This window comes from Medicago sativa, chromosome 6, assembly GCF_051527215.1.
Source record: "Medicago sativa cultivar Bolivia chromosome 6, Bolivia_mono, whole genome shotgun sequence".
NCBI lineage: Eukaryota > Viridiplantae > Streptophyta > Magnoliopsida > Fabales > Fabaceae > Medicago > Medicago sativa.
This window is the reverse complement of record NC_140754.1, coordinates 11991103-12008205: the sequence shown is the minus strand read 5'-3', so window position 1 is coordinate 12008205 and position 17103 is coordinate 11991103. Positions and strand designations below refer to the sequence as shown.

The following is a 17103-nucleotide window of genomic DNA, read 5'->3' as shown; positions in this document are numbered from 1 at the left end:
AATAACATTTTTAGTCCCTAATTTTGTTTTTTTGCCCTGAGTATTAGTCCCTACTCAATTCAAATTTGTTTAATTTATGCTTAAACTCTTAAATTTTTGAACAATTTTTTGCAGACATGTTTAGAACATTACTAAAAGTTCCCCCGCAAAAAATTATCGCAAAATTTGATTTCTACATCCAGATTTTATTACTTTTTATCTTTAACTTTTGTCGTTTTAAAAAATTCATATTTAATTCATTTCATGTCTGAAAATTCTAAATTTTAGTAAACGAACCTTTCATAGTGTTCTAATCTTGTCTCAAAAAAATCGTTCAAAAATTTAAGAGTTTAAGGATAATTAATCAAACTTTGTTTTAGCAGGGACTAAAATTATAAGTAAATTTTTTTTTATAGGGACTAAAAATGCTATTAAAATTAAGTAAGGACTAAACTTACAAGGTCGCTATTTTATAGGGACTAGAAACATAATTAACCCAAAATAAAATAGTGAGATTTTATGATTACCTACGCATTCAACAACATTATCCTTCTTCAAAAAAAAAAAAAAACATTATCCATTCCTTATCTCAATCAGCAAGAAGTTCTATTTTATTCACATTTCGCCGCGTCCCCTGCTCTTGGATTCCCCTGAAATTATAGATGAACTTTACCGTAACTTGTACTTCCTGTACAAAATAAGGAAGAATGAAAGAAAGAACACATACGTGGGGTGGGGTATATCATAACTTCATCGTTTGGAAACCTTGTTGACTGCGCAGTCAAACAACTTCAACGTTGTTTCCATGTAGGGAGACAGTATTGTCGAGACATGCATATAGTCATATTTGTAGACATAAATGCTTGATTGTTTAATGTTATTAACATATACTCCATCCGTCTCAATGTATAAGCATCATCTGCCTCTAATAAAAGGTGCTTAGATATAGGGACGGAGGGAGTATGTTTGTGTCACCGTGAGCTTAGTTCAGTTGGTAGGGACATTGCATAATTTATGCAGGGACCGGGGTTCGAACCCTGGACACCCCACTTCTCCATATTTAATTGTGTGAGCTCTAATTTTTAATTGTGTGAGCTCCAACCACTAGACTACTAGACAAAATTTTTAATTGTGTGAGCTCCAACCACTAGACTACTAGACAAAATAATTTTTAATTGTGTGAGCTCCAACCACTAGACTACTAGACAAAAATTAATTGTGTGAGCTCCAACCACTAGACTACTAGACAAAAATTAATTGTGTGAGCTCCAACCACTAGACTACTAGACAAAAAAAAAACATATATGTTTGTTGGTAGATTCATTTTTTTTAATGATTTTGAATTTGTACTGTATCAATATACTTTATCAACTTGAATGAATGAATATTGATTATTTTGTCAAAAAAATATATAATTTGGTACATAAGGAGTAAAATTGAATAAACCATCAAATTTGTCCATATATTTTTAAGTCATTCACAATTAAGTCCTTGAATCTATTATTATTTTAAATCAGTCTCCGTCTTTGTTAAAAATTTCTCCACTAGATCTATGTTTTATGGTTTTTTTTTTTCACATGACAAGGAATTTAGTTGAGAAATTTTGACAAAGATAATGACTAATTTAAAATATTAATAGAGTCAAATACTAATTTGTGATGGTTTATCGACCAAAGTAAGATTATAGGCGAACTTAACCGTAATTTGTACTTTGGACTTCCTGTCAAACAACGAGGAAGAATGAAAGAAAGAACACATACGTGGTCAATACGTGGGGTATAACATAACTTCATCTTTTCAAAATCTTGTCGACTATGATGTCAACAAGCACTATCACACCACTTCCTAGTAACTTCCTTCATTCCTTAACAAAGAAAAAATTTTATTTTAGAATCTTATAGTCGACACGCCAAATTAATTTCTTCCCAAAAGCAGTGTGAATTTGCTAACTCTCCATTTCATCAAGAAATTGAATCATACGTACTTGCATGCTAAGAAATATATCATGCATTTACAAGTAACCGCGTAAATTAATTTTACTCATTTTATATAACATGTTAACATGATACAAAGTTATTATCATCCAATATTTACATCAATTTGACATACGAATTGCATTGGTCCTATTGTGTCAACTATAGTCTCAAAATCTTTCAATTCATCCATCTTCATACCCTTATTATAATTCATCATTTTCTTCGTATAATTTTTTATTTTGTTATTATAATTATTGTTGTTATACTTTTGTTCTTGAAACCATGTCAATGCCATTTTTCACAAACATGAACGACATTGAGACACTTCTCAATGCACCAAAAAACACCAATAACACACACAACAAAAGATGGCACAATGCTTTCATGAAAATCTATTGTTCTAGGGCTTTCATGTCACATTTTACCAAGAAACCAAAAATCACACCTACTCCATCTTTCACCGTGGTTGATTTAAATCCACCACACTCATTTACCATTGATCAAGAAACTCTCATAGATATTGTCAAAGAGAAAAACATTGAAACACTTCAAAATCATGGTGGAGTTGAAGGTGTTGCTTCATCACTTAAAACAAACATTGAGCTTGGTATCAAAAGTGATGATACTAATGATTTTGAAGACATTGCAATTAGGAAACAAGTGTTTGGTTCCAACAATTACAAAAAACCACCTTCTAAAAGTTTTATTCATTTTGTTGTTGAAGCTTTTAAGGATGTAACTATTATAATCCTTTTGGTTTGTGCTACACTTTCACTTGGCTTTGGTATCAAGCAACATGGAATCAAAGAAGGTTGGTATGATGGTGGTAGCATTTTCCTCGCTGTTTTCATCGTAATTTCGATGTCATCAATAAGCAACTTCAAACAAAACAAACAATTTGATAAATTGTCTCAAGTTAGCAATGACATTCAAATTGATTTGGTTCGAAGTGGTCGTCGGTTAAAGGTATCAATATTTGATATTGTTGTTGGTGATGTTGTTTGTTTGAAGATTGGTGATCAAGTACCGGCTGATGGATTGTTCGTAGATGGACATTCGTTGAGAGTTGATGAATCGAGCATGACAGGTGAGAGCGATCATGTAGAGATAAATCGAAATTTTCATCCTTTTTTACTTTCCGGAACAAAAGTTGTCGATGGATATGCAAAAATGCTTGTTACATCGGTTGGTATGAACACAACATGGGGACAAATGATGAGTTCGATAAGCAATGATATCAACGAAGAAACACCTTTGCAAACAAGGTTGAATAAGTTAACATCATCGATCGGAAAAGTTGGTTTGGTTGTCGCGTTTTTAGTCCTTGTTGTTCTATTGATTCGATATTTCACCGGGAACACAAAGACCGATAACGGAGTTAGAGAGTTCAACGGTAGAAAGACTAGTTTCGATGATGTGATGAATGCAATTATTGGAATTATTGCTGATGCTGTTACTATTGTTGTTGTTGCAATTCCTGAGGGTTTGCCATTAGCTGTGACACTGACACTTGCATATTCAATGAAGAAAATGATGGCTGATCAAGCAATGGTGAGAAAACTCTCTGCATGTGAGACTATGGGATCTGCTACTACTATTTGCACCGACAAAACAGGTATCATTTGAAAAAAACTTGATTCTTTAAAAGTTGTTTTCAAAAGTGATTATTCATTTTGATTCTCTAAAATTTATTTTTTAAGAAAAAAGTTGTAACAAGGAGTCTTACTTTTGATATTGTGATTTGTAACAGGTACACTCACTTTGAATCAGATGAAGGTGACGAAGTTTTGGCTTGGTCTAGAGCCATTGGAAAAGGGTGCATATTCAAATGTTGATCCATCTGTTCTTCAATTGATCAAAGAAGGAGTTGCACTCAATACAACTGGAGGTGTTCACAAATCGAAATCAGGTTCGGATTCTGAATTCGAGTTTTCAGGCAGTCCAACAGAAAAAGCAATACTATCTTGGGCTGTTTTGGAATTGAAAATGGATATGGAGCACTTGACAAAATGTTGTTCTTTTATTCAAGTTGAGACTTTCAACTCAAAGAAGAAAAGAAGTGGAATTTTGTTGAGAAGGAATGTTGACAACAAAACTATTGCACATTGGAAAGGAGCAGCAGAGATGGTTCTAAGAATGTGCTCAAGATACTATGATGGTTACGGAATTTTGAAAGATCTTGACAATGAATCTATGCTGAAATTCGAAAGCATTATTCAAGGTATGGCGGCTAGTAGTCTTCGTTGCATCGCTTTAGCGTATACAGAAGTCGCAGACGAAAAGCTAGGAGATGAAGGCGACAACACCAAGATGGTGGTAAAAGAGAATGATTTAACATTGTTAGGGCTTGTCGGTATTAAGGATCCGTGTCGTCCAGGGGTGAAGACAGCGGTGGAAGCTTGCCAACATGCCGGTGTGAATGTCAAAATGATTACAGGTATTACTATAATATCTAATTTATGAGTAACATGATCTTTCGATATTGAATAAAAAATTCTCTATTTATGCATACGAGTCTATATGAAAATGAAAATAAAGGGTAACTTTATATCTGATTATAGGTGACAATGTTTTCACTGCGAAAGCTATAGCATTTGAATGCGGAATTCTTCAACCTAACCAGGACACAGATGAAACCGTGGTTGAAGGCGAACAATTTCGCAACTTCACACCCGAAGAGAGATTAGAAAAAGTCGAAAAAATATCTGTGATGGCAAGATCTTCTCCATTTGACAAACTTCTAATGGTTCAATGTTTAAAACAAAAAGGCCATGTAGTTGCTGTAACAGGAGATGGAACAAATGATGCACCGGCATTGAAAGAAGCCGATATCGGTCTTTCAATGGGAATTCAAGGTACAGAAGTTGCAAAAGAGAGTTCAGATATTGTTATATTAGACGACAATTTTGCATCTATAGTAACAGTTCTAAACTGGGGAAGATGTGTTTACAACAACATTCAAAAGTTCATTCAATTTCAATTAACAGTGAATGTGGCAGCACTTGTTATCAATTTCGTAGCCGCGGTTTCAGCCGGTGAAGTACCATTAACAGCAGTACAATTATTATGGGTGAATTTGATTATGGATACATTAGGTGCATTGGCTCTTGCAACTGAAAAGCCTACCAAGGAATTAATGGATAAAAAACCTGTTGGTAGAACAAAGCCTCTTATAACTAACATTATGTGGAGGAATCTTGTGTCACAAGCTTTGTACCAAATAGTAATTTTGTTAACTCTTCAATTCAAAGGTGAGGATATTTTTGGTGTGACATCAAAGGTAAATGACACATTGATATTTAATACATTTGTTCTATGTCAAGTGTTTAATGAGTTTAATGCAAGGAAATTGGAGAAGAAGAATGTTTTTGAAGGAATATTTAGAAGCAAGTTGTTTTTGGGAATTATTGGTGTGACATTGGTGCTTCAAGTTGTGATGGTTGAATTTTTGAAGAAGTTTGCTGGTACAGAAAGGTTGAATTGGAAAGAATGGATTATTTGTATTGGTTTTGGTGCTGTTTCTTGGCCAATTGGTTTTGTTGTGAAGTTGATACCTGTCTCAGATAAACCATTTCTTGATTTTTTGAGTATGAAGAAGACATAGAAGAGATTATGAAGAATAAGCCATATTGATTGCTTTAGTGATGCTACATCTAGGAAAGAAAATGTGGGTTTTTATGTAAATGTGGGACCATTCTATTTGTATAGTACATTTTTTTTAATCACATTTGTTACATGATACACATTCTTTAATATTTAATAAAACTCATTTTTATTCAGGATATAATGTCATTGCAATTTCTTGGTGCTTAGTTAAGTTTAGGGACTTTTGAATGCAATTTATTGTTTTCTGCTCCTACATTAAGCATTGAGCCCATTCACCAAATGAAGGTTATGACATCAAATGATGAATGTCAGGTAATTTGGAGATTAACACCTAAGATACTTGTGATCATGGCAAGGAGATAATGACAATCCCACCTATGTCGCTAAACCAATCTCTTCTTTGACCCAGTGAAACACTTGTTTTGAGTAAATTTTAAAACATTAATTACCTTACTGTTTTTGATAGGGAGAGGATCCACTCCGGTGGAAATTTTCTCCTTTTTCTCCAGTGAAATAATTTTAGCAGTCCATTCATTTTAATGACACCTTAACTAATCTTAGTCCTTCATTCATTTTAATGTGTCATTTTCATTTCCCTCTCTTTTCACGTTCTGGCTTCCTGTAGAAATAATAGAAACCGCTTCATCTTCTTCCACAACAACACAGACCCAGTGAACTCTGAACATCAACTATATTGACGTCGTTGTCGTGTGCTATCTGTTGACGCCGTCACATGCAACTATTGTTGGTGCCGTTGTGTGCTCTTTGGTTGACGATGTCGTCGCCGTGCTCCATCGATTACCACTGTTGTGCTTCTTGATTGTCATTGCCGTCACCGTTGTCATTGTCTTCGCACCAGTATTCGACGTTGTCTCTCCCTATTGCGACACGCATTCATCGCCTCTTCCATTGTCTCAAATTCATTGTCTCCATTGTCTCAAGGTTACAATCCATTCGAAATTTGTTTATGTGGAATGAAAATTGTGATAGTAGACTTAGTTAACCAAATCTATCATTTCATTTCATATTATTTAAGTTGTAGTAGCTTTATACTCTTGTGTGATTATAGTATATATTTTAAGTCGTTCTTTTTTATTTCAATCGATTAGGTTGCCAATTGATTCTATTGTTGCACCACAAGCCATCTACATGGATAACGAATTTGAGTGGAAACCTCGACTAGGAAAACAATTTTATACTTGGGAAGAGGCTAGGGATTTTTGGAATGATTATGGTGAAAAAATTGAATTTAATGTTTGACAGAGTACTTGAACAAAAGCAAAGATGGAATGGTTTTGTCAGGAAGATTTGTGTGTAGTAAAGAAGGTTTTCGTAAACCAGATAAAAGAGACCGCTTAACAACTAATCATCGGCTTGAAACAAGAACGGAATACCTATAAAGTGATAGTTTGACATTTCAACTAGGTTGACATATCAAAATATCCAAATCAAATACAAGCATCGTATTCATAATAACCCAACTAAAATAATCACTTTACACTAATTAACCCACCTTAAATCCAATAAACCTTTTTTGAACAAGCTAAATTAAATCCAATAAACCTAATTCATAAACCCTGATTTTGAAATCTTTCATCATTTTCAATCTTTTATCAAACCTTACACAACATATTCTACAAGTGAATGCTTATTATTCCCCTACGTTCTTTTCTTACTTAAAGAAAAACAATATTAAGAACACAATAAACGAATATTTGATTTTATTTTGGTTTGTTCTTTTTCTATAAAAAAAAAAAAAAAAAAACTATCTTCAATTCTTCAATTTTTAGGATTTTAAGAGTAGCCGACAATCGAACACAAAGTGACAAATAAATACAAAACCTCAACGGGTAATCAAGACATCTTTCTATCTACCTATATAGAGGAACATCAAGTTCCTTCTGGTGCTCTACCTCTGTTTCTTGTCCTTTATACCGTCATCTTCTGGAGTATTTTGAACCAAAGTAAATGGTCGTTGAAAATATATTTCAATGGGTGGATTGATGAACCTAAACTCACTACTAAAAAAATTGAAATTAGAGATATAATCCATCCCTAATATTCTTTCATTCTTTGTATGTGTCACTAAACTTTTTAGAGACAAAATTAGAGACGGATCCCATTCCATTGATGATAAATGCATCTCTAAACCATTCGAGGCAGATTTTTTTTGATATATGTATCTTTAGAACCTTAAAAATGCTCATATATATAAAGTCCCTATCTAACCAGCTTCATGTGAATTTTCTTCCCACCAACGGAAGCTTAACAAACAAGTTTCATTTTGGCTATCACGCTTGAATGATCTCATTTCGAGTGTAGTCACATCATTAAACTTCCTGCAAAATTTTGTTAAAAAATCATAATTTGATACATGATCTGACTTAAAAACAGGGACCAAAATACTAGACACAAAACATTTGGGGAACTAAAAACTCGAAGAAATACCATCATAATGGAATGATATCAATTCTTGTAGAGAACAACTTTTGAATACTTATAAGGAACAAAAAAAAAAATACAATCATCAAATTGTTGGATTAATTATTTAATTAATCAATTATTATAAGTTAATCTTATAATATAAATTATGGTCTATTGTGTTAAGTACTAATTAGTTGATGAATATGAGTGATTAGGCTATTGTTACTAAATGGACCGTGATGGGTTGAACCATTTAGCTAAGTCCAACGAGAGGTTCATGCCCTCAATCATTTAGCTATTTAAACGTCATCCCATCAGACGATTAAACATTCTGAACAACAGTGAAAACCTAGATGTAATGAGGGCAATCATCCCCTCTCATACTTGTTGGCGGTTATCCTTCGTGAACCTAATTCAAAGGTACACAATTTCTTCTTCCTTCTTTGTTACAATATGCTATCATTTGTATCTATTGATCTATGACTAAACATTAAATCTTTTATCAATTGCATGTCTTTTAACATATATTCTTTTGTCTATAATCCAGTACATAAATGAGTAGAAGAGAGACGTCAATCAATTTAGGAAGTAACTTCCCTTCAACCAAAGTTCCTTTCTTATCTTTTAAGATATTTAATTTTGAGAAATAACGATCATTCTAAGTGATGGCCAACCTCTACATCTTCCTCTTTTTGTTGTTCCATTTCATGTTGTTACCGTTCATTTTCTTGTCATCAGAACATTTACCCAACTTAGAGTTCCTTCACTCTTCTACCATCCTTTAACTTTTTTTTTCTCTTGTGAGAATAAAATAGGTTACAATTAAATTAGTTTAAACAACAAATTACAAATAATAACAAATTTGTTCCCCAGCAATATCAATGACATTCTAAACTACAATTTCCTAATTTATAATGTTATAGATATCGTTGGGTTCAGCAAATTTGTTATGATTTGCACGTTCATCTTTCGGACTAATCCAAACATGATGAGTTTGACGAAAACAAATCTTTAATTTTTTTATCGCAAAAATTGAGAGTGAGGGGATGATGCTCCAGTCGAAGACATGGAAGACCTTCAAACTCAATGAACACTTACAAATGTATTTACATTTATCTCCTTTCAAAGACACTAATTTGCCTCAAACCCATGACCTTTTAGATTCAAGATTTGTCTTTTTACTACTAGACCAAGCTGGCGGAGTTAAACTTTATTTTCTTTGAAGAAGGAAAAATGTGGGTAGGGTTGATCTTGTTAAAATAAACAAGTAAAGAAGAGAGAATAAAGTGTATGAGAAAAAGAATGTATGGTTTTTCATATTTTGTAAAATGTGGTGATAAATAGAGAAATATAATCTTTCAAATAAAATACAGAGAAATATAAGATACCAACTTTGAAATCTTTTATCTCAATTGCAAAGTCCACTAAGATGGTTAGGATAGTTTACACCCATGGAAAGATTAGTCCAACTTCGACCAATGTTTTCTAATATTGGATAAAATCTTCCCGGTGAGGTTTAGTATGGGAAAGGGAAGTTCTTTCCCATCATGGGAAAGTTGAAGGACAGCCATAGATTTAATACTTATTTATTTGGATGCCCAGATTTATGACTTGGTAAGGGAAGTAACTTTTTGATGGGTATTGTGAACCAATAATTTCGACCCCACCAAAATCATTAAATAACAATTCATTAAATAACTACAGTTTCTCTCTCTCAGCCATTGTTTTTTGTGATTGCTTAGCACCGCCACCACTAACGGTAGGTCTTTTCTTCAATTGCTCTTGCTCAAGCATCTCTTGAATAACAATGTTTCTCAGCTAGTGTGCCAATATCCAATTTTATGCAGCATTTCTGATTTCAATTGCAATTTGCATACTCATCCTCTTCTAGGCAAACACTCATGGGTTTCTCCTAGATCCAATTCTTCAACAATTGTTTATTACCCAACACAATTTCCTGTTTTCCAGTTTTAGTTGTAACAGCTTGAATGAGTCTTCTAAGATTTTTTTTCTTTATCATGATATAGGCTAAGAAAGAAATTCCTATTGACTCACTTGCAAATATTATCAAAGTGAAATTCATCAAGACAATACTTGATTGGTGCTTTAATCTTTTTATTAAGCATGTAAATTGTTCAATTTACAAATAAAATTTCATTCTTTAAATTTTGTGAAGAAAATATGACATGGATAGATACAAAAGAAGCTGAAGGAACGAACGAAGCACACCACCCATCACCAATGACTTGGAATCAAAAGGAAAATATTGCATCAATTTAGCGTAACCTTTTAAAAAATAAAATAAAAATCTCCAAGATTTTTTTTTAGCAAGAGCAAGTGAAAGAAAGTTAGACTATGAGTAGCGGTGGTGATGGAAGGAAGATCACTGGAAGTATTGGCTGATACTAGTTAAGAGAGAGAAATAGTACTCCATTGGTTTTTTAATTGTTTTTAGATTACTTTAAAATAAACACTGTTGTATTCACAACCTGCAGCAACTGCCACCTGCCTGGAAAAAGGGGACTTTCCCATGGTGGGAAAGAACTCCCCATTCCCAGGCTAAATGCCACCAATCTTCCCACAAAATCTTATCATATTCTATCTACATCAAATCAAACCCAACAACTCTCCCTCTCTCTCTCTCTCTCGCTGCCTCTTCTTCTTCCTTCTTTAGTTCACTAACCTATATTGCCACATGATTCACATTAAACTCAATTGTTGAATTTTAATTCATTAATAAGTTAATTAATTTTATTAAACTAAAAATTTCAAATTGCACCTAAAAAAATCACCAAATTAGAGTTCATGCTCTTCAAACTTTGAATTTCTTATTCAATGTCGTAATTTAAAAAAGAATTGAAGAATAAATTGATACACATTAAAAATGGGTTTAACATAACATATCATCAGACTGATTTCATATCAAGCTTATCCATATTTTAAAATAATACTTATAAATTTGGTGAATTAACAACCAAAATCGGTTGTCATATGCACACCGTATATGTTTTGTGAAAATTTAAGCCTGACACGCAAATCGAGATGTACACAAATATTATTAAGAAAAGGGTCCTGTTAACCGGCGTCCCCGGAGCACTGGTTAAGGAATCCAAAAAAAGAAAATTTGAATTAAAAGTAACACTTTTTGACTTTTGAGAAATTGATTACACAACTTCCAATACAAAAGCTACTATATTTGCTCATTTAACCAGTGCTCCGAGGGCACTAGTTAACATATTCCTTAAGAAAAAGAAAAGGTGGATGGAATTGGAAAGGTATAATATATGGTTGTCCAACAATTTGGGTTGTACAAATAACATATTACCTTTATTCTTCTTAGAAAATATCTCCCTTTTTTATAGCAAATTCTCTTCCTACTTCAACCTTTTTTATTGCGGTTGCATGAAAATGGGAAATTAAATGGTACAAGCATGTGGTTCTTGTCACCAAATATTACAAATATAAAAAGTTAGTCAAAAGTAAATTTGACTTATGTCAAAAAATAGTTAAGTGGAGTGTAGTTTAAAATAAAACGGTTATCGTATGTCCTCTTTTTTTTTTTTTCCTTTCCTTTTTTTATTTATGATTTTTAATTATGAATGATTTAATGTCTGCTTCAGGTCGTGCTTTCTTACAAGAAAAACAAGGAGTGTATGTTAAGGTACAATCATTTAACATTAAATGTATTTTTTGTAAAATGATTTTTTTTCTTGTAGTACAATAATTAATAAAATGTTCTTATTCGGGAGAATTACTAATAGAGAATATATAACTTATCTCCTTTAGGCTTGGGTCACCATACACACAGATATATATATATATTAAACTATTTTACGCTAACCATCTCAACTAGTACCAAATCTTGCTCCATTTTATGTTGTGGATAAAAGTCCTTAGTTAAGCCTCCAACTGAATGAGTGAAGAATGGAATGGGAGCCAGCAATATAAAATAATATGAATAAAAATGGATGCATGCATGCAACATTATTTCCAACAAAAAAAGGATAGTAAGTAGGAGATGTCATGGAGCTACACAATACATGATGATAAATCATGGAATAATTTAGAAAAAATCATATCATATCATATAAGAAATAAAGTCCAGAAGTGGAGGGACTTTCTATTTTTTAAACAAAATAGAGAATGTTGGGAATTTTATGCTATTGTTTCTAGTATTATTTTTCAGTTATCTTTACATTCCAACTTCGAGGTGAAGTTTGTTAGGAGACAAGCGAACATGGTTGCTCATAGCTTAGCTAGGGCGGCTTGTTCTTGGGCTAGTCACCGTATTTTTTATTCTTATCCTTCTTGTATTGAACACTGATTGATTAATGATAATAATTAACTTTGCTTTGGTAAAAAAAAAAAAAAACAAAATAGAGAATGTATTAATTATGATTCAGGTTAGAATACAATTTGGCTTGGACTAATGAAGGAGCCTCCTCAATCCAAGATGGGATATGGCTCTTTAAACACATATCAATTGCCTACAAACATCTTAAAAACATCTCTGAACAACGGTTACTATTGTTCGCTCCAAAACGATAGTTAATAAACTTACAACACTTTTTAAATCGGTCGAATCACTTTTTAAAATTGGCCCAAACACCAATTAACTACCAATAAAGTGTTTTAAGGGCTTGTGAGCAATTTCTATTTAGTAAAGTGCAATCTTCATCCTACATTGATAATCTGTGCTATGGGTTAGGCCTGCTAATATATGAGCTGCTATATTACTACCACCACTTTTACTACTACCACCACTTTTAACAATCAAAGTAACTGAACAGTTCATTAACAAAGTCCCCGTAGATCGATAATTATAAATACTTTGATACTACTAAAAGTGACTCATCCATAACAGAAAATTAAAGACAATACTTTCGAATAGCTTTTTTTTCACTACTTGGTAATTGCATTCAAATACTACAATTGCTTGCTTAGTACTACGACGATCATCAAAATGTCTTATTGCCTTAGAACCCTTTTCTCTGATAACACCCAAATTTCTTAGATGAATTTATGATCATCGAAAGTTTTGTCGAACGTTAATTCTTGAAATCACAATAAGATAATTCAAAATTACTAAATCCATTATCATTTGAATGGTTATCTCAGTTTGAGTTCCAAAGTTAGGGTTAGTAATTATGAAAAAAGCGTTAGAAATATAGATAAATAAATGATATTGGGTTTACAATTGCACAAATGATAATAAAAAAATTACAATTAAGGGTAAGATCTAAAAAATTACAAGTTTCATGTAGATCTAAAGAAGTTCACCTATTGACATAATCTAAGAAATTTAGCTACTCATACAATTGAAATATACAAAGCAATGAAGTTTGAGAAATTATACGTAGATTGATGATGAACAAAAGTCTTCAATCTTGTTTTTCAACATAAATCTACAACTTTGAACTTCCCAAAAACGTGTTCCTTGGCTGTCTATGCCGAGTTTCGACTCTTAGGTTAGAACAGAGCGTCCTTTTATATATAAATCTCAAAATCCGGAATTTTAGAACTGTCGCGCCTCCTACACTTGTTCCGTGTGTGGCGTAGGGTACATTTACTGCACATGCGCATGGCGCAGCTTCACATGCGCAAGGCGCAGGCCAAAGAATCACTCTAGTTTATTTTTTTTCTCAATTCTATGCAATTATATAATTTACGTTTCTGGATATTTCAATATCAATCAAGTTGCTATTCTCGCAATGCATATCAAGTTTAAGTTATCCACTTCATGGAATATGCTTTCTACATGTAAGAGAACTAGAATATCTATAATATTCATATACTCATACTCACAATATCTTTTCAATTTTAACTACCAATAGTTTGTTATTCATACTTGTACCTTGCATATCTTGTTTCTCCATTACAACTCTATTGTCTTCTCCTCCATGTGTTATAAAACAGCCCCTAGTATCTTCTCTTTGTTTGGAATCTACATCGTGTGTAAGGTTGCTCTTATTTTCAACACACATGTGGGGATGCTAGATTATATTAGGGGTGGCAATATGATCCATGAGATTCATATCCATCCAATCAATCCACTATAAAATCCATCCAATCCATCCATCAAACAAAAAATATTTGTTAATGGATTGGTTTGGATCAATCCATTAAAACCTATGGATGGATTTGATCCATCCACCTTATTTTAAAAATCCAAGGGATCACCTATTTAAAATAAAAAAGTCCAATGGATAACTTCAAAAAATATTAATCTTTTTTATTTAAATAATTATATTTTTTACTATCACCTTATTTTTTTAACTAAACTATTTTTTTTTAATTTTTTTAATTAAATAATCTCTCTCCCACTATTTTTAATTTCATAAATAAAATACCAAAACGAATAATTTCAAAAACAACTTATTCAAAACAACTTATTTATACAAAACAGCTTATTACGATCTCATTTTCAAAAACAACTTATAAAAAACAGCTTATTTATGCAAAACAACTTATTACAATCTCATTTTCAAAAACAACTTATTCAAAACAGCTTAATTATGCAAAACAGCTTCTTACGATCTCATTTTTAAAAACAGCTTATTCAAAACAGCTTATTTATACAAAACAGCTTATTACGATCTCATTTTCAAAAACAACTTATTCAAAACAACTTATTTATACAAAACAGCTTATTACGATCTCATTTTCAAAAACAACTTATTCAAAACGGCTTATTTATGCAAAACAGCTTATTACGATCTCATTTTCAAAAACAACTTATTCAAAAGAGCTTAGTCATGCATAACAGCTTATTACGATCTCATTTTCAAAAATAACTTATTCAAAAGAGCTTAGTTATGCAAAATAGCTTATTTATACAAAACAACTTATTGTGATCTCATTTTTAAAAACAGCTTATTCAAAACAATTTATTTATACAAAACAACTTATTACGATCTCATTTTCAAAAACAACTTATTCAAAACAGCTTATTTATGCAAAACAGTTGTTTCGAATAAGTTGTTTTTTTAAGACAACTGTTTTGTATAAATAAGTTGTTTCGAATAAGCTGTTTTTTAAGTTGTTTTTTAAGCTGTTTTGCATAACTAAGCTTTTTTGAATAAGTTGTTTTTTAAAAAATAGATCCTAATAAGTTGTTTTGTATAAATAAGCTGTTTTGAATAAGTTGTTTTTGAAAATGAAATCGTAATAAGCTGTTTTGTATAAATAAGCTGCTTTGAATAAGCTGTTTTTCAAAAAAGAGATCCTAATAAGTTGTTTTTAAAAAAGAGATCCTAATAAGTTGTTTTGTATAAATAAGCTCTTTTGAATAAGTTGTTTCTAAAAAGAGATCGTAATAAGCTATTTTGCACAATTAAGCTGTTTCGAATAAGTTGTTTTTTAAAAAGAGATCCTAATAAGTTGTTTTGTATAAATAAGTTGTTTCGAATAAGCTGTTTTTTTAAAGAGACCATAATAAGCTGTTTTTGCATAAATAAGCTGTTTTGAATAAGTTGTTTTTGAAAATGAGATTGTAATAAGTTGTTTTGCATAAATAAGCTGTTTTGAATAAGTTGTTTTTGAAAATTAGATCGTAATAAACTGTTTTGTATAAATAAGCTCTTTTGAATAAGTTGTTTTTGAAAATGAGATCGTAATAAGCTGTTTTGCATAATTAAGCTGTTTCGAATAAGTTGTTTTTTAAAAAAGAGATCATAATAAGTTGTTTTGTATAAATAAGTTGTTTCGAATAAGCTGTTTTTTTTAAAAGAGATCATAATAAGCTGTTTTTGTATAAATGAGCTGTTTTGAATAAGTTGTTTATGAAAATGAGATCGTAATAAGTTGTTTTGCATAAATAAGCTTTTTTGAATAAGTTGTTTTTGAAAATGAGATCGTAATAAGCTGTTTTGCATAAATAAGTTGTTTTGAATAAGATGTTTTTGAAAATCAGATCGTAATAAGTTGTTTTGCATAAATAAGCTGTTTTGAATAAGTTGTTTTTAAAAATGAGATCGTTATAAGCTATTTTGCATAAATAAGTTGTTACGAATAAGTTGTTTTAAAAATGAGATTCTTATAAGTTGTTTTGTATAATAAGTTGTTTCGAATAAGCTGTTTTTTTAAAAGAGATCATAATAAACTGTTTTGAATTTTTTTTGAATAAAACACTTCAATTAATAATACACCTATCAAAAAAAAATAACACACTTTAAAAAAAAATAATACACTTTGATTTATGGATCGGATGGATTATCCATCCATTAAAATCTAGTGGATTTGATGAACTTTATTCTAATTGGATGGATTGGATGGTTTTTTTTAAGAAAAAAAAATAGTGGATTGTAATGGACTAATGGATCTTTTTTGATCAATCTATTAGGATCCAAATCCATATCCATCCAATCCATCCATTTTGTCACCCCTAGATTATATATCCTGATCCTCCTCTTCATCTAACAAATCCATTATTTTGCAATCTATAATAACATCAAGTTTATCTCAATGGTCAAATACAGCATACAACAAAATTGTGTAATAATTTTTCCCCTCTAATGGGATTGCAACTTAGAAATTTCTTAAAATAAATGTTGGAAAACCAATCAAGTAGGATTTCAAACGCGCTCAAGTTCAATGAATCACTTACCTAATAAATACAATGATCTTAGGGAGATGTGTCTAATCCTATCATTTTCACAAACTTGAAATTATCTAGCCATTCAACATATATAAAAACTCAATCTAACCAATTTGTTAAATTGCTGCTGCACACCAGTGATTTTTTTGCCCAACAATGAAAGCTCATCAATGTTGGGAAGAAGATTCACAAGGTATAATAACAACTCACCAAATAGTTTATACAGGGTTTATATATTTATTGAATGTCGATATTATTTCAAGGCTCTGAAGATGTAAGGGATTAGAGACATCAACTTCTTACCATTGTCTCGTGTTAGTTTGATATGATTTGATGGGTTGGGACTCAAAGACGTTTGAGATTATAGACAATTGATTTTCCGACCTTGTAATATCCCGCCTGTCAGTATCGGTATATTACCCGTTAATCGTGCCAGAGGAATTAAATTCATGGAAAAGTAAGTTAATGGAAAATATCCCATTATTCCTTATCCTTTCTCTCTCTTAAGTGTTGGCAAGACAT

General features: G+C 31.6%; 1 protein-coding gene across 1 annotated transcript; it reads left to right on the top strand.

The window, feature by feature from the left end:
* Positions 1 to 2021: 2021 nt before the first annotated feature.
* Positions 2022 to 5691, top strand: LOC146912848 (putative calcium-transporting ATPase 13, plasma membrane-type). The gene is made up of 3 exons (XM_085716188.1): positions 2022 to 3570; positions 3706 to 4392; positions 4517 to 5691. The coding sequence occupies exons 1-3, from the start codon at positions 2238 to 2240 to the stop codon at positions 5557 to 5559; spliced, it is 3063 nt and encodes a 1020-aa protein (XP_085572314.1). The 5' UTR covers positions 2022 to 2237; the 3' UTR covers positions 5560 to 5691.
* The last annotated feature ends 11412 nt before the right edge of the window (positions 5692 to 17103 follow it).

What these genes read in the sequence shown, in the direction of transcription:
- LOC146912848 (XM_085716188.1), top strand. Translation starts at nt 2,238, where the DNA reads ATGTCAATGCCATTTTTCACAAACATGAACGACATTGAGACACTTCTC. An exon ending in TATTTGCACCGACAAAACAG is followed by an intron (nt 3,571 to 3,705) that starts GTATCATTTGAA and finishes GATTTGTAACAG; the next exon opens with GTACACTCACTTTGAATCAG. An exon ending in GAATGTCAAAATGATTACAG is followed by an intron (nt 4,393 to 4,516) that starts GTATTACTATAA and finishes ATCTGATTATAG; the next exon opens with GTGACAATGTTTTCACTGCG.